Source organism: Diplotaxodon limnothrissa, linkage group LG3 (assembly GCF_057381915.1).
Source record: "Diplotaxodon limnothrissa isolate DT_005_m linkage group LG3, D_limnothrissa_male_GT1.1, whole genome shotgun sequence".
In the NCBI taxonomy this organism is placed as follows: domain Eukaryota; kingdom Metazoa; phylum Chordata; class Actinopteri; order Cichliformes; family Cichlidae; genus Diplotaxodon; species Diplotaxodon limnothrissa.
This window is the reverse complement of record NC_140598.1, coordinates 2,125,255-2,148,129: the sequence shown is the minus strand read 5'-3', so window position 1 is coordinate 2,148,129 and position 22,875 is coordinate 2,125,255. Positions and strand designations below refer to the sequence as shown.

At 42.8% G+C, this 22,875-nt stretch overlaps 3 protein-coding genes across 4 annotated transcripts in view; 1 reads left to right on the top strand and 2 right to left on the bottom strand.

The window, feature by feature from the left end:
• LOC146634253 (NACHT, LRR and PYD domains-containing protein 3-like) overlaps positions 1-22,875 on the top strand; it is a 675,133-nt gene that overhangs the window by 65,392 nt on the left and 586,866 nt on the right. The gene's annotated exons all lie outside the window — the stretch shown is intronic.
• LOC146634270 (uncharacterized) lies at positions 341-5,916 on the bottom strand. Its single transcript, XM_085376187.1, has 8 exons — positions 5,901-5,916; positions 2,144-2,276; positions 1,941-2,034; positions 1,699-1,798; positions 1,322-1,554; positions 1,045-1,231; positions 745-866; positions 341-658 (listed from the first exon to the last, which is right to left on the bottom strand). The coding sequence occupies exons 2-8, from the start codon at positions 2,182-2,184 to the stop codon at positions 341-343; spliced, it is 1,095 nt and encodes a 364-aa protein (XP_085232313.1). The 5' UTR covers positions 2,185-2,276; positions 5,901-5,916.
• LOC146634269 (single-strand DNA endonuclease ASTE1-like) lies at positions 11,315-13,407 on the bottom strand. Its single transcript, XM_085376427.1, has 4 exons — positions 12,205-13,407; positions 11,912-12,116; positions 11,558-11,720; positions 11,315-11,477 (listed from the first exon to the last, which is right to left on the bottom strand). Exons 1-4 carry the CDS (start codon positions 13,405-13,407, stop codon positions 11,315-11,317), a joined length of 1,734 nt encoding a protein of 577 aa, XP_085232553.1.

Here is a 22,875-nt window from a genome sequence, read left to right as displayed (position 1 = left end):
GAACTTTTCAACATTTCAGATGTTGTGGGTGTTTCTTCTACATTAGTTGACACCACCTCCCTTGTAGTGCTAACTTCTTTAACTGCCACATCAGGCTGTAAATTAACATCAGTGTCAGCCTGTTGGTCGAAATAGTTAAGGTGTTTGGTATTTAAATGTTTTCTAAAACTTGCAAAAGTGCCAAACACACAGCCACAGTCACGCTGGGCACATTTAAGGCGAAGATTTCTTCCAGGTAAGTAACCATGGACTAACCGTAAATGCCTAACAAGCATGTTTGAACCAGTAAACTCAGCCTGACAGACAAAACACTTCATGATGGAGAATTAACCTTCAAGCCCTAACGAAGCAACCTTGTCCTTATTTCAGCAACTCTGGGACTTTCTTTGATTTTGCCAACATCTATATTGTACACTGTGGTTTGGATGAACGTGTACATGTTGTGAAGCATGGTGTTGTAAGATGTGCCAAACACAAAATGTGCTTTAAACAGTTCATCAAAAGCACCAAGTGAAGAGGTAGACTTGCATGGTATGGCATTCTTGTCAAGAATAATGAAGAACTGGTGGATGTCATGCTTTTTCACCCCAACAGCCAGGAGGTAGGGTTGAGTGCTGGTAGTGATGGCATCAAGGTGCTCTTGGATATTTGTTCCAGTCTGAAAAGACAAATACAGACAGGCAATAAGAATCAAGTGTTTCTTAAACTGGTAATTCATACCATAAAAACAGAAAAGAAACAAACCTTCTTGAAGACCACAAGATGCCTTTCTGCTTGAGAAGCTGACACCTTTCCTGGTCTCTTCCGACCCTGACCAGATGGTGGAATCAGATGTAATAGCAATAGAATCGCTGAGAGGTCACCGTCTCAGCCTGAAAAAATATATTTGTTTTTAATAAAGTTGAATCATCCTCATCAATAACAAATTTCAATGCATCTGCACTGACAAAATGTTTGAGTAGACCCAAAATACAAAAGGACAGCTGTTCTGTGACAAACATTATATATCCTGTGAATGTTCTAATTAAAGAAATAACAGCTCACCAATGTCAGCATTAACTTCAGTGGCATCCTCAGGAGAGTCAGCTGCCAGCAAGAGTTCTTCCAGGTCACTGGTAGAAGGAAGCTTCCTGCCTTGTTGGATAATCTTTCTTTTGAATGTTGTTGGCCACCTCTCCAGCAACCTGCCTGATACATCCTCACCAAACATCAGTACAAAATCCTGTTCGATCTGTAACAGGGATAGAGAACAGAGAATTATATCTGCTCTCTGCAAAAAATAAAATGTGTTTACATTGTCAACGTAATGAAAAATATTCACCAAGCCTTTGATATCTTTGAAACGTGGAAACACAGACAGTATGTTGCTTGACAGCAGGGGGTCAAGGACCATGTTGTGTCGATAAACAAATGTCAACTTCATCTTCTTCTTGACTGTGTCTTCATCAGCTGAATGTTTCATCAGAGAGATTGCTTCCTTGCACTCATCCTCACTCAGCATCTTCTCTGTAACAAACTGCAACTCTCGTCTGGCAGTTGGTCCACCACACTGGTCTTCACCCGATGATCCATCTCCTGGTGCTACACAATATGAAATACAACTTTATCAAAACTAATAATAACATTTGATAACCATTATTAATACAGAACCACAATTTGGAACTGTATTATATGTTTCCACTGAATTAGGAATGTTACCTCCAGATGTTAATCGCCTCTCTTTAGCAGTGCATCTCTGTATGGTTTTAATCCTCCAGGCCAAGTACCCAGTGCCACTCTCGACATCATAATAATGTTCCTTGGAGAGTGACATATACAGACATTTTGTTTATTAATTATCAGTAAGTTATGTAACCATGAACAGTTGATAAGGACATACATTTTGGCAGGATTTAAAATTTTGATTTTAGTTGTATCAGTTATTGCTGTTAGCTACTCACATAGCCATTTTTGGAGTACGGGTCACTGAGGTAAGGGAAAAAGGTTACAATTCCTCTGGCATACCTTTCTTTTACCTGCCGTGGTGGTGATGTCCTGCAAGATCAAAAGGAAAAGAACTAGTCAGCTTCCCTGGAATTAATAGAGATTTAAAATAATTTGAAAATGATAGTTAAAAAAAATCACAGGGCCAGAAATAAATTACCCATTTTTTTCTGTCATGTCAGCTACCAGTATGTTGACCATTTTTCTTCTGGTTTCATCCACCAGGGACTTGGTCCGATTGTACTCATTTATTATACGTTCTCCACCAGGTTTGCTTGTGAGAATGGATTCCACTGGAAAACACAATAAAAACATTCTACATGTTGATATAACCACTACAGTTCAGAACACTTAAATTACAAACAAAAAAGACACTATTAGAAGAATGTGGAAATCTGTTAGCTCCTACTTGCTTAGCTTCTGCATCCAGCTTCTGACGTTTCCTCAAAGGGCTGTCTGAAAGGATGACCGTATCCTGTGAATCTGATGAATGTGGCCATGATAACTGGAACCGCTCAGGAGACACTTCTGCAACAGATGTTTCCAGACCTTAAAAATAGGAGCAAAACAAATCAGTTAACATGGTCCCTCCATAGACTCATTTTATACACTCTTTGATTAAACAATGTAATAATGACACTAAAAAAAAAGACATCCAATGAAACACAAATCACTCAAACAAACCTGTTTCATATTTGATGGTTAGTACCCTGGTTGAGGGATCTGTTACTATATCCTCAAAAACAGGGGCGGAGCGTGGGGGTGGCTTACTGGGCTTAAGCCCGGGTTGTTTTGTCAGAAGCCCGGGGTCTTTTGGAGTGTAATTTTTTCATAGTTAGATGCCTGGCTGACAACTGCATAAAACAAAAAGTACACACAATATTCGAAGCACATAGTGCACACTGTGGGAATTTACGACTGTGCGTGAATCCCCCCCGACTAACGCGTTCCTGGTTTTGGCATAATAACTAGTTACCATGCTCGTTACCACAATAATAACGTAGTTACTGTAACGCGTTACTTAATAACGCGTTATTCCCAACACTGTCGTCGACATCATTGACTCTACAACGATTCAGCACAGAATTTTAAATCGGGCCTAACTCCCAGCATGTGTCGGGTTTGATCTCTGTTCTGGAAACACAACTGTGACATGACTTTTCTGCTGTCAGTATGAGATAATGGCAATTAAAACACACAAAGAAACTAACTCTGCTGCTTAATCATCGATTTATTATGATATATTATTAGAATGAAATGACAGAATGGAATCACATTGAATTTTGAAATCAGAAGACAGAGAGATTGGTATGATCCGAGCTCAGGCACTAAGCGACTGAGCGAGGGGGCGGGGCAGCTGCTGCCTGTGAGTGCGCTGTTGGAGAAACGGAGCCAGCCATACTAAGGAGAGCTGAAGTTTGAGCAGGTACCAAAGCAAATCATTCGTACCGTACAAATAATGTAAATATGACGGTGCATCACGAAAGATTGATATCAAACTGATCACTTGACCAATATTACGTTACTCGCTCTTTAAGTGAATCAACAAATGGCGAAATGAAAATAACTCAAAATGTTAGAAATATTCCAGTGTTAGAAAATCTGCACTGCTCAGTGTTAGTCATTGTTAATCTTCAAGACTGACTAGGTTACTTTTAAACATATAACACTGTCAAAAGTGTTACTTTAACACTCAACAGTGTTGTATTTAACACTCAGAGGTGTGGCCCCATATAGACACTCTCTAGTGTTAATTTAACACTGGAGATTTTGCTGTGTAACAAAACAATACTAGAATGCCAGACATCAAGCTGTAGTTCTTAATGAACGTCTCTTGCTCTGTGCTATTCTAGGGTGGTTTGGGGGCCCTCAATTCTCAGGTTACCAGCCTAGGACCCCAGACGCTGCTGGTCCGCCGCTGCGTCCAGCCATCGGTGGGGGAACCAACCCCAGGTCAAAATTTGTCCCGTTAGACATCAACCTGCAGTTCTTAACAAAAGTCTCCTGCTCTAGTGCCCAGACACTGGAAGAATTTTGCACGACTGCCGTTTAAATTAGCGAACAGATGATTTAGGGTTCATCCAACATGCACACTTGGATGCAACAGGTGGTGCTTACCTTTAAGATTCTGTTAGACCTGTCCTCTGTTCGCCTCGTTTCACGACCCCATGATTACGATCTAATTCGTGTCTCTCAGCCATTTTGGATCCGGGTCACAGGCACCAATTATCGACCCCAATTCCTTTGTCCTCAGGCTTTTCAGAGAAGACGCAAACTCAGTGTAATCAAAACATATGCAATCACTTTATTCAATACAATCTTCTTCAGTAACACCTTCAGGAAGGGAGATGTGCACAGCGTGAAAGCCTTCTGCAGATCTACTGCATTACTGACAGGATGAGAGTGATATACTCTGCACCCCCACTCCTCACGGACACAACAGGAGACGACCTTCAGGTCATCATCTAGCAGCACAAACATGAGCTACATTCTGTGAAAAGTCTGCACTAAAGCTCCTGTTTATCACAGTTTCATTTCGCCAGGAAATGTAATGACCTAAAGCACAGTATACTTTATATATATATAAACCCTTAAAGCCGGCCTTTAATATTACCCTTTAATATTACGCTTTAATATAGTCTTTAATATATACTTATCAAATAGGCACTTGGATTGTATTTTATAAGAGTTCCCAATAATATTTCAGTGTATTAGCTGCACTGTTATTTACTTAAGTTCAGTTCCCCCCCTGATAATGCAGGATTTTATCTGAGGGTTTTTTCTTTTCCTTTTCTTTCTTTCTTTGTTTAATAAAATGACTCATGTGTTAATCAAATCAGAACACTGTTAAAACATGTTGTGAAATTCTTTATTTCTAATATTGTAAACTTGTGCCTAAACTTGACATTTCTGACATTTTCTCCAATAAAACTGTTGAATTTATCTCTTTGGGCTTGCCAGAGATTTCTTTTCTTTTATGAACATGCACACAAGGAAATTTAATTTGTCATTTATTACTGAACTCCATTTGTCATAGAGGATCTCAGCTCTATCCCCTTGCAAGTTTTTTGGTTCTCTGAAAAAGTGCAAATGTTAAGACATTTTGTAATGCAAGCTAAAAATACTCAATAAATTTATGTTGTCTGTCTTGTGTTTTTACAAGTGTAATTGCTTATTTCTAACACATTTTCTTTTAATATCCAATTCAAAACACAGTAGTTTTGGCTATTACAAGAGTTTGGGTGTATTTTAAAGCTTTTAGTCCTATTAGCTTAAAATGCTTAACATTTTAAAACTAATTATTAATTCCTAAAATGTATTGAGGTAGATTTGTACTTGAAAGTCAAAAGATCACGTAGAGAGTACCCGTCATGGGCGGGGTCTGTGACCCAGTGTTTGAGTGTTTATATATTTTGGTATTCATCTGTGTCCTAGTTTAGTTCAGCTAGTTCATTCTGAGGTTGCTGTTTAGTCCTTTGTTTCTTAGTTGTTTATGTCATCTCCTCCTGTATTCAGTCTCCCTGGTCCGTGCGTCTACCTGTCATGCGTCATGTCTGCGTGGTTATGTTCAGTTCAGCTCACGTCTAATCCCCATGTTTCCTGTTTTACTTTGAAAGTCTGTGTCTAATGTCAGTGTATGTTTGCCCACAGCGCTGCTGGACCTCTCTGCTCAGATTGTCTCTTGGCCTCCTGTCCACTGTTGATGCTCGTGCTTCTGGAACTGCACTCGGTGTCTTCAGGGAGAGATCAGCTTCCTTGGAGCTTGCTCGTTCAGGATGAGGACGGGGAGCTGCAAAACAATTCAGCCAAAATTCTGGCTGAGTGTTTCTATTTTTTCTTTCTAATGATCTTAACCTTTTCTTCCGACTGCTGCCCGTGGAGAATTGATCCAGGTCCGTTCCCCACCTGTAAACGACAGACTGAGAGACTTTCATTATTCACTGTGACTGCATATGTTTTCATCACTCCTAAAGCAACACATCTCTGCTTATTTTGTTTTGAACTCTACTGACTTTAAACCCCCAAAATGTGAATTTTTATTTGCTCTTAACCGCGAACACAAATCTTTGTCCTTTCACCCAACAGCTCAGTCAACAGTCAGCCATCAAATCCTCCATTCATCCTTGAATACTTGATCACCTTTAAATGTCACTGTTAATTTTAGCAATTTATTTTCATTACCTTAACACTAATCCACTGTTTTTGTTTTCTTTATTTACTTTAGTTCACTTTCTCCTATTTGATCACTTTGATTTCTTGACTATTATTATTTCACAGAACATCAACTGACCTACTTTTCTCCCTCTTTTGTCATCCAGGAATTCACACACACTCACAGCCTGGTCACTCGCCCCCACCTTCCTTTCTCTCTCACACACACTCACAGCCTGGTCACTCGCCCCCACCTTTCTTTCTCTCTCACACACACTCACAGCCTGGTCACTCGCCCCCACCTTTCTTTCTCTCTCACACACACTCACAGGCTGGTCACTCGCCCCCACCTTCCTTTCTCTCTCACACACACTCACAGGCTGGTCACTCGCCCCCACCTTCCTTTCTCTCTCACACACACTCACAGCCTGGTCACTCGCCCCCACCTTCCTTTCTCTCTCACACACACTCACAGCCTGGTCACTCGCCCCCACCTTCCTTTCTCTCTCACACACACTCACAGCCTGGTCACTCGCCCCCACCTTTCTTTCTCTCTCACACACACTCACAGGCTGGTCACTCGCCCCCACCTTTCTTTCTCTCTCACACACACTCACAGCCTGGTCACTCGCCCCCACCTTTCTTTCTCTCTCACACACACATTTTACTCCTTGTTCGTTCCGCCTGTGACCCCGCCCCCTCGAGGCTGGCTCACACACACCTCATGCTTCTCGCAGTCCCATTCAAACTTTCTGCTAGACACTTCTGCTGATTCAGGACAACGCCCCAGACGGTGTAGGATTATAATATTATTTTATGCCATGTTATACCCCTAATTAAAGATTGTGAATTATTATGTAGTTTTAGTTTGCATTATTCTCCTGAATTAGAAGAAGCTGATAACTATTGCATTAGTTAAACTGATTTGCATTACATTAGACTGCTGATTTATTGTGAATGAATGATATTGTTTATGATGCATTATACTGCTGAGTTATAAGAAATGCTGTTCACAGAAAGTCATCGCCTTATTTGTCTGATTAGAAGAGAACATGCTGGAGTTTTCTGCCCCATCTCAGCAGGAGCAGATAAACAGGGAGCCAAGGTCGTAGCTTAGGCGCCGTGTGAGAGAAAGCATGTGAATGTTTAGGCTTTTATGATAAGGTGGAGGCACCAGAGGCTATAAGAGTTTGAGCAATGCTCCACCATTTTGAGATCTGAGGCTGTCTGCATCAGTGTCCATCTCCCACGGGTGTGATCATTAAAACCATCGTTTGACTCAACCCGACCGGACCAGTGTTGTTATTGTGGTTTTTCCTCTTGTATCCATCCCCAATTTTTGAATCCAGAACAGTTAGTGTTTTTCTGTTCTGCTTCATCCCAGCAATAAAGCTGTGTATTTTGAGTTTCTTCCGCTTCCTTGAGTCCTGCATTTTGGGTCCTCTCCTCCTGCCTGCCTACACACAGACATGACAATTTGTCAGGTTGTATTTAAAAATGAGAATGTTATTTTCCTTCAATAACATTTTCTATTGTCACAAATAATCACAAATACTTTTGTATTGTGTCTCTTTTCCACAGTTTTTCTTCTGGTTTCTTTTACAGCACATGTCTGATAGAACTGAAAACAAAACTATTTTTACAGCACACACCTGCACAATCACTTAATCTGTGACATGTTGTTCGGTTACTGACGAATTTTCACAACCAGCAGTGATATTTGTCCAATGTAACATGTTTCTCTGTCAGATGAACCACACTGCTCTCTCTTTCAATTTCCTGTCAGTAGCCTTGTCATGGTCTGCAGTGGGTGGCTGGAATTTCCATAAGGCTCCTGAACTTACCTGGGATCCGCCCCTGGGCAGGGCCAACTCCAGCTCCTGCACACCTGGAGCCTATTGCAGGCAATCAAGCCAGAGGGATTTAAACCACACGTTGATGTTCATTCACTGCCAGTTCGTCATCAACACATGTTGGTAACAGGCCTTATACTTCAAGTTCTTGCTGTGATCTATCTTGTTAACACGACTCTCTTGTGCTGCAGTTGCTGTATTCACCTTGGCTCACGCTCCACCTCCGGACTCAGGATACCAAGCAATCATTCTGAAAATCTCTCTGTGCCTCACCTGCCTGCCCTCCTGCCATCACACTCCATCTGAAGCCCCGGATCTCAGGCCAGCCTTTCCATGCCACTCAGCCTCCCCTGGATTCTCATCACCCCCCCTCTCAAACACTCCAGGTCCCTAACTGCAAGTAAGAATTGCTGCTCTTACAACTGGCCACTTCAGAGCTGCCTCCACTACCTCCCTAACTCTATCTTCTCTCTTCAGTGTGACTGTTCCCTGCTCAGCTCCACTCCACATCTCAGGCCTCATTCCCTCGCCCTAGCCACGTTCCCCAGGCCACGCCTCGTCAAACTCCACGTCTTATTGTTTTTTTTTTGTCTTTGCTACGTTTTCTTTTTTGCACTTAAACCTAATAAATTGTTACATCATCTGCTGTCTCTGCTCTGGGTTTCTGCACCTGAGTCCTGTTCAGTACAGGCCACTCGGCCCCGTGACAAGCCTTGCTGCAGATAATCAATAACCTGACTCATGAAGACTAGAAAATGAAAACTTATTGGTTGTAATAGCTGTGTTCTTCCACAGTGCAGAGCTGTGCACACTAAAGGGAAAACATTTCCCTGCAGAGCTTTTAGCTGATGACACATGTCATCACATAACTGAGACGAAAGTGAGTGGCTGTCAGGACTCCTGTCTGAGATTCTGTTTACTTTTAACCAGGAAAACTGAGATGACGGGAAAACATCAGCACCGACACACACACACACAGACACACACACACAGCTTTATTCTTCACCTCCAGCTTCATCTGGATAGTTCACATGGATCAAGATCAAACTGTCTTGATTATTAACGTGTAACTTTATTCAAAAACATTTTACAAAGTGCTCTAAAAGATTAGCAAAAAACATATTTGGTTGTAATAGTCATTTGGCCCAAACGCCAGATTATATACAGACAATACATATATAGTACCTGATAGGTTTGTAGCATAAACCTATTCGCTGGAACGTTAAGGACAATCTGCTACGCAGCAAAAAGCAAGACACAAGGCACCAAAGTTCTCTGGTTTACTCATGCATGAGGAGACCTGCCTGGAGCCAAGCGTCGTCCCACCACTTGACCTCCGTCAGACTCTCAGCCAGGCTCCCCACAGCACTCCTTTTATTGTGGTTACATGAATATGCATAGGGTCATTAACATATAGCATCTTACATAGCTATACATGTGAACAAAGAATACTGTGTGTGTGTGTGTGTGTGTGTGTGTGTGTGTGTGTGTGTGTGTGTGTCAAATCAAATCACTTTTATTGTCACATCACATGTGCAGGCACACTGGCACAGCACATGCGAGTGAAATTCTTGTGTGCGAGCCCCACAAGCAACAGAGATGTGCAAACACAACAACACAAACGAGCAAATACAAGAATGGCTAATCTGAAACTAATAAATATATGTACAATATATAATAGTGTATGCATTTCTGGATGTGTATACTAAATATTATCCTACGTGTGTGTGTGTGTGTGTGTGTGTGTGTGTGTGTGTGTGTGTGTGTATATACACATTTTTACAAATTAAATAGTAAAAAATAAAAAAAATAAAAATAATAATAATAATAATAAAATAAAATATAAAAATATACAGAGTTGAATATGTGCAAAACAGCGGCATTACTGTACAGTGTGTAGTGCATAATGTTGAATGTGTGTGTGTGTGTGTGTGTGTGTGTGTGTGTGTGGTACTGCTGATCAAAGGGTCATATACGTAAAAGCACAAAGGCAACATCCTTGGTCAGGAAGAGGGTAGACCCCCCTCACCCTAGATGGTTCACCCTAGATAACACGGTGAGGAAGTCCAGCAGTTCATCTATATGTAAAGAAGCACTTAAACTAAAACAGACATAGCTACAATAATCCTACCATAAAACAATAAGACAAGGTACGACCTCTTCCCATGCTCCCAGGATGTAGGTGTGCATTCCAGTGTGGAATACACACCAAGCCTTTGCAGCCTGTTAAAGATCACACAACCTACCACTACACAATTGATTATACACCTCTAAGCATGTGTGGTTAAATATTTCGTAATACAAATGACAATAATAAAATCTAAACCCATCAGTACCCAATGTACATTATCGTACTAACCTAAATCACTAAACGCCCTAAAGTTATACTAGAAATTCTAACATAAAATACTACTCCAATACATGAAGTCAGTGAGGACTAGAAATAATAGCACTTCGATTACAAGTTTTGAAAAATCCTTGCAACACACAATCCTTGCGTCCGTTTGAATACAGAGAAAGGCGTTAACAGTTTTAAAGAGCTTTCAATATTATTCCAGATTTGTGGGCCTCTGCATGGTCACACTGTAGACACAAAATAATAACAAGAAGGTGAAATCGAGGTGTTTCCTGCATGTGGACGTCTTATGGCCTGAGCTCTTATTGGCTGTTGTGCATGTGAGTTATCCTGTGCAGACAATGTGGGGTTAATGAACACCGGCTACTAATGTCTGCCTCATTTACCTGATAAATTCTTCTCTCCTCTCTCAGCTGCTCATTAAACACCTGACTAGAATCCATGTTGCTGCTTTCTTCAGGTTCCTGCTGCTCGTTAGCTAAATTTGATTCGGTTCAGTTCAACTACTGAGTAAAACAACGTAAAACCACACCGACAGCTCTTTATTTCACTTTATTTCTACTTCCTGTATTTCATTTAGAAGTAGGATTGTGTTTTAGTTGTGCATTAGTTTTAGTTTCTAAAATGTTATCATCTTTACCCAAAGACAAAAGGAGGGAGGAGGAGAGGAAGCCATCGATCTTTAAACTGCATCACTCATTTCTTTGTGTTCTTAACTTCTACTGTAAAAATAATATAGTCAGTAAACCACATTTAGCTGTCTTGGCTCTTTGGTGTTATGGAGTCACAGCCTCTGTGAGGACAGGGTTTTGGGGGTAGGTGACAGGACGAGGGACTGTTCAGAGTTGCATGTAAGCCCTTAACTCTATTTTCTGGTTTTAATTCTGGATAAATTCATCCAGATGTCTCAAAAGGAGAGCTGCACCATCCAAAGTGGGATGGATGCCATCTTCCTCAATAAGACCAGTTGTTAACATCCTTCCTCACTTGAGGACCCCTCCTCAGTAGTTGTTGGATTAAGAATGGTCTTTAAATTTTTATATATTTCCTTCTTTTGTCCTTTCAGTGTTTTCTGTAGTTGTTTAATCGTGTCTTCATCTGCCAGCCGATGAAGGAGAGGTCCACAGTAAAGTCTGACAAAGCAGAAAACCACAGTTAAAGTTAATGAAGTGGGTTAAACATCTGTGGAGCACATCATTGGTCTGCTGTTTACCGTGCACACTGAGGTTCTGGTAGAGGGGAACACAGCAGCTGGTTCAGGTGGAGGCTCTGCCTCATGCAGCACTGCCATTGGCTGAAAGCATGAGCCACACGTGGCTGCCAGTTACGCACAACTTCATCCTTTAAAGCTTTCATCTTCCTCTCAAACTCGTCCTCTACAGACAAAGTAAGACAAAGTTTTGGTGCCCAAGAACCAGAGACCAGCAGCAGTTTCTCTTCTTGTTCAGACTGATGTGGAAGCATCAGTGCTGCTGCTGTCACACAAAATCTGTTTAGAGGAACTCTGCTTGTTACCAATAAATGCATGTCATTGTAGATATCCATCATGTTACCCAGTGAGACTAACCTGGACCATCGGGCTCACACACTAACCACAGCAGGAGAGCATGGAGGCAGTTTACAGTTTCAGGCTTTGGGTGGTGTTGTAGCTTCTTAAACCAGAAAACAGTCGCACAGACTGGCAGCTTCAGCTGGTCGGGGATGTTTTCTAAGTCTGAAGTCTGAACCTGCAGAGCTTCTTCAAACACCCTGCGACGCAAACGCTCAGGAGCCTGCACAGATAAGATGCTCACATGTACCACAGAAACACGTCTGCCTGTCAGAGTAATTAAACACATATTTAATGATTAACCTCAGTACCTCATTCAGATGCTGTAGTCTCAGTTGTTTCTGTTCATCACTGCTGGGAAGTATTGATGGGACACGGTAGTATTTGATCTCTTCTCCATCCCTGCCATATTCAGTAATCTCACCTCCTGTTAACAGTCCATAGAAGTACTGTCTGATGCGGTAAGCAGCTGTGTAACTACTACTCTGTGAAAAGTCCTCCACAAGTGGGGTCAGCAGGATTGTCTTCCAATCCACAACACTTGTGACAAAAGTGGTGAGTTCTCCACGCTCAACTTTTTCACACACCCATGGTGGCAACTTAGAACTTGTTTTTTCTGGTTTAACATATTTTTGAATGGCGAGTTTGAATGTTTGGTTCTCTTTTTTACCAACATGATTTAAAGCTTTACTCAGAGCACGTTCTCTCTTCTGTGAGTCGTCCAAGCCATCCAGGTTCACTTTACTTAAAAAGCCGAGCATACCATCCAGTCTTTTAATGCTGCACTCACCAGGTGAAGATGATTCCTTTGCAAAAGCGCCATAGTCTTCTAATCTTGAATAATCATTTCCTGCTATTGAAGCAAAGACTGGCATGAGAGCAGGGTCCAATTTAAAATGCTCACAAAACGTTGAACGTGTGTAGATCTTAGCAGGAATTTTTCCATCTTCTTCTTTTTTCCACTCAAAGTTGTCGAGATAAAGGAAACCTTTGTGCACATCAAAGATGTAAAAATCTTTGTCAATGGACAGCACAGCACATTGTTTCTGATTTGCCTTGGAAACAACCTCAGGGTCTGCCTCTCCTAAACACACTTTAAACTTTATGCCTTTTTCCCTTAAGATTTCTATGAAGACATCTTTGACCAGAGGTGGTAAGACATTATATGTCTCTGGTACAGTGCCGTCAGGCTCTGTCTCTGCTACTGTCTTTGCTTTTTTCAGTTTATATTTTAGACGAGACACATTGTGTTCATGCTTCTCGGGCCCTGAGCCTCCATCCAGGATGACGTACGGATTGACTTCACAGTCCTGCAGAGTCTTAAAGAACTTGCAGACCTCATGTTTGAATCCAGGATAATCCCCTCCACAGCGCTGGTCCAGCTTTGGATCGGATGTATAATACAAAGAATAGTACAGAGCATTACCATCAATGATGAGACCTGTTTTTTCTACCTTAACGTCTTCGCAGAGACACAAACCATCTATCATTTTCTTTAATGTTGAAACCTCCATGATTCCTTAAAGTGTGGATGAAGATGAGCGGTGGTTCTTGTGCTAATGCCCTTCTGTCTGCAGATATTTGTACACCTACTAGAGTCCACACCCACACCGACACAGCGAGTCAAACCTGTTTTGACTAATTTAACATACCTAACTTGCTCTTTTGGTTTCATTTCTTTATTCTTCATGTTGTGATTTTCTGTTTCATTTCACTTTGTGGAGCAAAATCAAATGTGTTTCATCAGCTTTCCAGCTGTTAATAATGCAAAGGTACTTTGTGTCCATCACAAAGGCTCAACTCTGCCATGAACTGGAAACTGCTGCAACTCGAGCATCACCATCCACAGTGAAGCCAGTGTTATATAACCATGGACTGTGAGCATGCTGACTAAGAAAGAGGCAACTGTTCCAAAATCGACATCTTGAAGCCCGAGTGAAAGTCGCAGCTCCTCGTCATGGACGAGTGAAATGTCTTTTGGAGAAAGATTAAATAAGATAAGATAAGATAACTCTTTATTGTCATTGCACAGTCATACATAGTACAGTAGTACAATGAAATTGGAAAAACTGTCCTACGTCGGCACTACATATAACACAACACGACACGATATGACACATCACAACGTAACAAACAACACAACACAGTATATTAACTTAGTATAAAAAAGAAGAATAAGTGTATGTGTATTGCACACTGTTATTATTGCACATTAATTATTATTGCACCTTGTTATAAATATAAATATTATTGTTATCGTTTTAAACATTGTTACCTCCCCCCTAAAAAGTCCAGGGAGGTATCCAGTCAGGTCAGCTGTTTGCATTGATCAGGGCTGTTGCCCTGTTGTAAAAGCTGTCCTTGAGTCTATTTGTTCGGGACCTCAGCAGCCTGAACCTCCTGCCAGACGGCAGCAGCTTGAACACCCGGTGTCCTGGGTGTGTGCAGTCCCGTAGGATGCTGCGTGCCCTCTTGAGACAGCGAGTGCTGTACAGGTCCTTCAGGGAGGGAAGAGGATGTCCAATGATTTTTTGGGCCATGTTGATGACCCTCTGCAGTGCCTTTCTGTGTGCTGTGGTGCAGCTGGAGAACCACACACCGATGCAATATGTCAGCACACTTTCAATGGAGCAGCGGTAGAAGACGGTCAGCAGCTCCTTCTTCAGGTCCATTTTTCTGAGGATTCTCAGAAAGTGGAGGCGCTGTTGGGCCTTCTTTAAGACCGCAGAGGTGTTAGAGCTCCATTGGAGGTCTGTGTCTATGTGCACACCCAGAAACTTGAAACTGGAGACCCTTTCCACGCACTCCCCGTTGATGCTGACAGGCTGCAGCTCGGACTTCCTCCTTCTGAAGTCAACTACCAGTTCTTTTGTCTTGGTGGTATTGAGGTCCAGGTTGTTATCTGCACACCAATCTGACAGCCTCTGAACTTCAGCTCTGTATGCAGTCTCATCTCCCCCTGAGATGAGCCCCACCACAGTGGTATCATCTGCAAACTTGATGACTGTGTTGTCTGGGTGGGAACTAACACAGTCATGTGTGTACAGAGTGTACAGTAGGGGACTCAGTACACAGCCTTGTGGAGAGCCGGTGTTGAGGCTGAGGGCTGAGGAAAGATGAGGCCCCACTCTAACTCTCTGCACACGGTCTGAGAGTGTCATGGAGTCATGAATGTTATGTCTCGGTTCAACCCACTTTCGGCCTGGTGCATTAGGGGGGCGCTAGTATAAATAGTGGCCATTTGACCATTCCTGGATCGCTTACCTGTGATCTCCTTTTTGGTCACCTGACTTCCCTTGGTGTTGCAGAGATCATCTGCGGGTTACCCTTCTGAAGCCTCCATCACGGCTGTTTACTCATTGTAGTGTGTACATTACCTTACTTGATGGTAAACAGATGTTGTTTTTAGGTCGTAGCTGTAGAAGCCTCCTATGACCCACTCTGCTCATGATTCATGACGCTGTTTACTCAGAAGTGTGGGCCTTAGTTTTACACAACGCTACGCTAACTGAAGTGCTGATGCTTTGCTTTTACCGTCTGTTCCTGTTTCGAGGTTTCTTTTCCTGCTGCTGCCAGCCTCCTAAAGTGGACGTCGGCGTGGACAGCGGCCATATGCATGCCGGCTACGGGAGTCGGCTGGCGTGCACATTGATTGACTGGACGATTAACTTATAGTCGGGCAGACGGCAAGTTGGAGCAATACGGCGATTCCGTCTGCTCCAGATTCTAAAGTTTTATTTAGATTGTATGTTGTTTTTCTGTTGTTTGGATTTGCAGTTTGGATTTTTGTTACGCCACTGGTGGGAGGCCCTTTTTCTATCTGCAGATCACCAGTGTGGTCCTGCAGTTGGGTTATCCCCCAGCGCTGCATATTAGTTTTGTTGTAATATATTAAAAAAAATTTTGTTTCTTTTATTCAGATGCGGAGGGCTGACGTGGAGGAGACTGGGGGCGCCTTGGTGTGGGATCCTTTGAGTGTTACACACCTGTCTTCTTTTATTAGTGTGAGTGTGTGAGAGTGTGCTGCACTTGTGTATTGGTGTGTTTTCTTTTCTTTTTTTTGAGTTTGTGCGTGGCATCCCTGCCCCTCCACTGGTAAGCCTCAGCTCTGAATACCTTTTTTTAAGCATATTTGTACATTGATATTTATGATTGTGCTTTTATGTGTTGTTTTAAATAATTATTAATAAGTTGTCAAACTGTTTTATCATTGAACCTCGTCTCTGTACTAGGGCTGAACGATATGTCGCATTTGCGATAATATCGCGACATGATCAAGTGCAATTTTCTAACCGCAAAGGCTGCGATTATACTCTGTTTACGTGACATGCGCGAGTAAAACATGTGATATGATCAAACGAGATTGTCTAACCACAGAGGCTGCACTCTGGTCACGTGACACGGGGAGCAAAGTTTTGAAACAGTCTACCGAGAGTGAACTAGCAAGCAAAGCTGTAGCCTACACAATGGCCTCAGGTTCAACAGAACCAGAGCCTGCGGGGATGCTAGTACCAAAGAGGAACTGCACATCAGCCGTGTGGGAATATTTTGGGTTTAAAAGAGATGATGTCGCACAGAGTCAGGTACTGTGTAAAACCTGTCTTGGTAGAGTTTCTACATCTCGGGGAAACACTACGAATTTGTACCAGCACCTTAAGACTCAGCACAAAACAGTGTATGATAGATGTATGGCTAAAAAATCTAGTAGTGCGCAGAATAAACCTAGTAACGTTACTCGGCAAGGATCACTGACCGAACTGTTTGACGGTGTTACGCCATATGAACGCACTTCAAAACGGCACGTGGAAATCACCAAAGCAGTAACCCACTGCATCGCGAAAGACATGATGCCCGTCAATACGGTGACCAAGCCTGGGTTCAATAATTTGGTAACTACACTGGATAAGAGGTACAGAATGCCCTCCCGCACGTATTTCAGTCAGACTGCAATACCCGAGCTACATATGCAATGTAGGCGGAGGGTTGCAGCGGAGTTAAAGGCTGTTGAGTTTTTTGCGGCGACAACAGACATGTGGTCAAGCCGTACAGCAGAGCCCTATCAAAGTCTGACGGTGCATTACATTACCGAAGACCTCCACCTCGAAGCTCGCAGCCTACAAACGGCCTACTTCCCCGAAGACCACACAGGGGAAAACATTGCTGCTGGCCTGAGAGAGGGGCTTGCGTGTTGGGATCTCCCTGAAGACAACCTTGTCTGCATAACGACGGACAACGCGTCAAATATGGTGAAAGCAGCACAGCTGAACGAATGGACCAGGCTCCAGTGTTTCGGACACAGATTACATCTTGTAAGTTACTGCTGTGAGAGAGAGAGAGAGAGAGAGAGAGAGAGAGAGAGTGTGTGCGTGTGCATGCATGCATGTATGTGCGAGCCTGTGTATCACTCTCTCCCACAAACACACCACACTATTATTTATCTTGTTCTTTACTGCTGTTAATTCTAGATATGTTACGTCAACCCCACACTGATGTACCCACCTCTTCTTATGAATTTTCTTTTTTGTTTTTGTCTTATGGTCTTATGTTCTTGTATGTCATGATGTATGTAACAGTAGCTTTGGCAACACTGTTCCCATAGTCATGCTAATAAAGCAACTTTGAATTTGAGAGAGAGAGAGAAATGGTGAAACCTTGCATCATAACTGCAATTGTATGTCTAACACTAATTTTACTTTTTACTTTATTTTTTTCCCCTCCAGAAAATGCAATCAAAGATGGTAGAGTATCAAGAGCAATTGTGCTGTGCAAGAAGTTGGTGGGGCACTTCTCGCACAGTTGGAAGAAAAAGGCAGCACTCACTGAGGCACAGAAGGAGCTTAAGCTTCCTGAGCACTCTCTCATTACTGAGTGCGCTACAAGATGAAGGTCCAAAGAGAAAATGATTGCCAGAGTGCTGGAACAGATCAGAATCAGAATCAGAAAGGGTTTATTGCCAAATGTTGAGCAGGTTTACAACATTAGGAAATTGCTGCGGTGCTTCAGTGCAAACATAAAATATAAAATAAGAATAAGAATTAAAGTGCTAAGTAGATAGATATATACATGATATATACACGAGTGCAGGTGGTGATCAGTGCAAACATGGAATGATGCAGTGAACACAGCGTAGGGTCATGTGTTAGTGGTGGGAACAGTCATATGGTTATTGTTCATGTGTCCAACAGCAGAGGGGAAGAAACTGTTCTTATGGCGAGAGGTTCTGGTGCGAATGGACCGGAGCCTCCTGCCTGAGGGGAGCAGGTCAAACAGACTGTGTCCAGGGTGAGAAGGGTCAGCTGAGATCCGAGCTGCACGCCGCAGTGTCCTGGAGGTGTACAGGTCCTGCAGAGATGGGAGTCTGCAGCCAATCACCTTCTCAGCAGAGCGCACAACACGCTGCAGTCTCTGTTTGTCCCTGATAGTGGCTCCAGCGTACCACACGGTGATGGAGGAGGTGAGGATGGACTCGATGATTGCAGTGTAGAATTGCATCATCGTCCGTGTTGGCAGGTTGAATTTCTTCAGCTGCCTCAGGAAGTACATCCTCTGCTGGGCTTTCTTGATGACGGAGGTGATGGTGGGCTCCCACTTCAGGTCCTGGGTGATGGTGGTGCCCAGGAAGCGGAATGAGTCCACAGAGGTGATGGGGGTGTCAGTCAGGATGATGGGGGGGAGTGGAGCTGTGTGCTTCCTGAAGTCCACAATAATCTCCACTGTCTTCTGGGCATTCAGCACCAGGTTGTTGTGGCTGCACCAGGACACCAGACGTTCAACCTCCCTCCTGTAGGCAGACTCATCCCCGTCCGAGATGAGCCCAATAACGGTGGTGTCATCTGCAAACTTGATTAGCTTGACAGACTGGTGGGTGGAGGTGCAGCAGTTGGTGTACAGGGAGAAGAGCAGAGGAGAAAGAACACAGCCCTGAGGGGAGCCGGTGCTGATGGTCCGGGAGTCCGAGACATTCTTTCCCAGCCTCACATGCTGCTTCCTGTCCGTCAGGAAGTCAGTGATGAAAGCCATATCGCAGGTATTGACAGGTGACCGACATGCACGCTCCCTCATCCCAACCTGGCAGGATGCTGAAGTGTTGGAGTCCATTCATAAGGCACTGCATCCTCTCTCCGAATTTACTGATGCTCTTTCTGGAGAAGAGTATGTGAGCATCTCCTACCTCAAGCCAGTTCTCCATCTTCTGGCAACATCAGTCTTGGCTGAAGATGCTGAGGACACTGATCTGACTACATCAATTAAAACCAAGGTCCTGGCATACCTCAACGACAAGTATAGTGACCTCAACACCCAGGAGCTTTTGGATGTTGCGTCGTTCATGGACCCTAGGTTCAAAACGCAATACATCAGCGCAGACAACCTTCCTGCCATTAAGGCCCGACTGAAGACAGGAATGGTGGAAATGGCTAGACGTACACATAATCAGGTAAATCCTTGAAAATTATATTTCCTCAAACACATAATATTTATATATAAGCTAACTGCAAAACTAATGTCTCTCTTCCCATCTGGCAGGAGAAGAGGTCTCGCACTGAAACTGCTCAAAATTCTCCAAGTGCACAGGCCTCTGGGGGAAAGGCAAAGAAGACTATTGGTAGTCTTTTTAAAACCAGTGCGGCCTCTTCAGCTTTGCCTCTGCCACTTGAAGATGTCGTGGAGGCAGAGTTGAATAGTTACCTGTTGACCCCTGTCATTGACGGAGAGGATGATCCCTTAGCCTGGTGGAAGGTGCACAACATTCACTTTCCACGACTGTGCAAGATGGCCCGCAAATATCTGTGTGTGCCAGCCACAAGTGCCCCCTCAGAGCGTCTGTTCAGCACTGGAGGATGGCTGATTATGGCTAGCTGAGCCGTACTCATTGTGCACTTTAGTTTGTGCTGTGTTGCTGTTACTTACTGCAGATAATCAAGATGTTCAGCCAGTTTTAATTTAAAGGCGTGTTTGTGTGTGTGTTTATACAATTGCTATTATGTTTGCACTTTATGTGTAATGTTACTGACTGCAGAGATCAGTAAGATGTGTGTATTTTTTATTTATTAGTTTTATTTATTTAATATTATTTTTTAATTGAATGACTGTCTAGTAGTTCACAGATGTCGAAAAACTGAGTGTGGTAAAGCCACTGATTTTGTTTATGTATATTTCTGCAATCTGCACATTGTACTGACTTTCATTTTAATGTTTACACCAGGGTTCCTTGTCAGCACTTTATGCTCAGATGTTTGTAAGCTAAAAATAAACTATTGTGTATGTTCAAATATACTGTTGTGATTGAAGAAGTTAAATAAAAATGTCAGTCATCAATTCATGCATCACCTCATGTCATCATAACAGAGGTCTGTCTTCCAGGAAAGAACAGTTTAAAATTAATGTAATATAGTATTGGCCATACTATATGATGTATTGCTTGTCTTTGTTTAATAATACAGAAGACAAAGACCTTAAAAAATAATCGCATATCGCATCGCAATCGCAATATTGGGGCAAAAAATCGCAATTAGATTATTTTCCATAATCGTTCAGCCCTACTCTGTACTGAGTATAGCGAACCTAACTGCCTTCTTGGTGATTAGTGTTACTTCCAGTATTCTCTGGGTGAAATTCCCAGGGTGGCGTTGTCTTTTAAACTGTGAACAGTATTTACTTTATTCCCACCTCGTGCTGCCACACAAGGACGGCTCTTCAGATCTGCTGATGCTTAGCACTGTGCACATCTGTCTTCCGGAAGATAATGATTGAATAAAATGATTATAAATACTTTGACCACACTGAGTCGCGTCTTCTCTGTCCAGTAGAAGAATAAAAGAACTGGGATCAATAAAACCTAGTCGCTAATGCCAGGTTCACAACGTGAGTGCCACTGTCACTTGTGATTTTCCCCGGGATACCCCACCCGAGAATGATTTTTGACAGGAGGCCTTTTGCCACAGCACTGCTGTCTGCACTTTTTGTGGGGAATGCTTCTACCCACTTAGAAAACATTACTACTACCAGACAATACATCTTTCCCTCGGCTGTTGTTTCATCTGCTCATTTTGTCATGGCCAGAAGGTCCTCACCGGTCGATCTGCCAGTTTGGGTTGTGTTTGTGTACACTTTGTGTGCGGTTTTCTCCTCTCCACCCAGTGTGTGTGTTCTTTGTTGTGATGTGGGAACATGTACTTCCGGGAACTGTGGCACGGAACGGCAGCTGACCCGGGAGGAGTGTCCCGCGCTGGAGTCGCCAGATGTGTGCTTAATCACTTCGCCAGCTGCTACTAATCATTTGCCATCCCGAAGCAGACCTATTGGTTGGATGACAGCCAGCGCTGGAACGTTGAGCTAAGCCAGGTAGCGCAGCTGCGATTTAGTGTTTCACGATTGTGAACAAGAGAGTCTCCAGGATCCAGGGAACGGAAGAGGAGCTTGCAAGAGAGGGAGTTGGTCTACTGGACTATTATAGAATAGAATAGAATAGAATTCAACTTTATTGTCATTGCACATGCACAGGTACAGGGCAACGAAATGCAGTTTGCATCCATCCAGAAGTGCTTTAGTGATATAGATATATTACAATATATATTAGCAATAATATAGATATGTGAGTATATTACAGAAATGGGTCTATTATGGTATGTTATAATGTACACGGTATGAAGTATGTTGTGACTATGCTATAACTATAAGCAGTGTTGGGAAGGTTACTTTTAAAATGTATTCCATTACAGAATACAGAATACATGCCCCAAAATGTATTCTGTAACGTATTCCGTTACGTTACTCAATGACAGTAACGTATTCTGAATACTTTGGATTATTTAATATATTATCATGCTTTTTACAACAACGTGAATGTACTATTGCTGTGTGATTTATTACTATTACTGAAGCTCCGCGACTCCGAACTGTAGTAAAGGGACCTCTGACTAATATGGCGGGGTCCCTGTCGGCTCGTAGCCGAAAAATAGCTTTACTTTGTTGTGTGGGTCAACTTTTCTTGCGAGAGACAGAGAGAGGCGTTGAAAGGCTGCTCCAACGGAACTTATTGTTTTCGGAGGAAAACACGAACACGGCGTACAGTCGAGTCTTAATAGCTTACTTACAACTGGGCTCGTCAGGCACTCTTCTTGGCTGCAGTGGTTATTATTATATTTACATGCTTCCAGCTCCCGTTTTTCCTCGACAACTCGTACCTTTCCACTCCCCTTTTTCTCCCTCCTCGCGCTCACAGACCCATAACGTGTATGGCAGTCCATTCTCCCTGCAGCACGGACTACACTGCCCATGATGCTACATTCTTTAGAGCTATGCTTGTAGCATTCTGCCTGTTAGCTTAGCACAACAACAACAACAACGAAAAGGCGCTCTCTCACCCAGGAAACACACAGTCGCAGAGAGAGAGAGAGAGCGTCGCCCTGTAACCACGGCAACCGTAACACTGCCGCCTGGAACAACAGAACGTAGCTGTCAAACAAACCCAAACAGTCCTGACCCGCGACAATATGAAACAGGAAAGTACCGCAGTGTAATCCATTTATTTCAACAAAGTAACTGTATTCTGAATACCACCTTTTTAAACGGTAACTGTAACGGAATACAGTTACTCATATTTTGTATTTTAAATACGTAACGCCGGTACATGTATTCCGTTACTCCCCAACACTGACTATATGTACAGGCTATGAACAGGATATAAATATGAAATAAAAACTATACAGAAATCTGAGATATACCGCTATACAGAAATGTGAACTATGCAAGTTATAAACAAGGCTGGACTGGGACAAAAAAATCGGCCCGGGCATTTTGACTAGAGACCGGCCCACCAGGATAAAGATTGAAAATGTGACGTCATTCAGGGGTAAAAACGCAAAAGATTCTGGGAACTTGTGGCAAGAGGTACAAGCGCACGCAGGCTTTCAATTGAACTCAGTTACACAGCGGTAAAAAGAAACACAAAAAATGGCAAGAAGCCGTTGTATTATTAACTG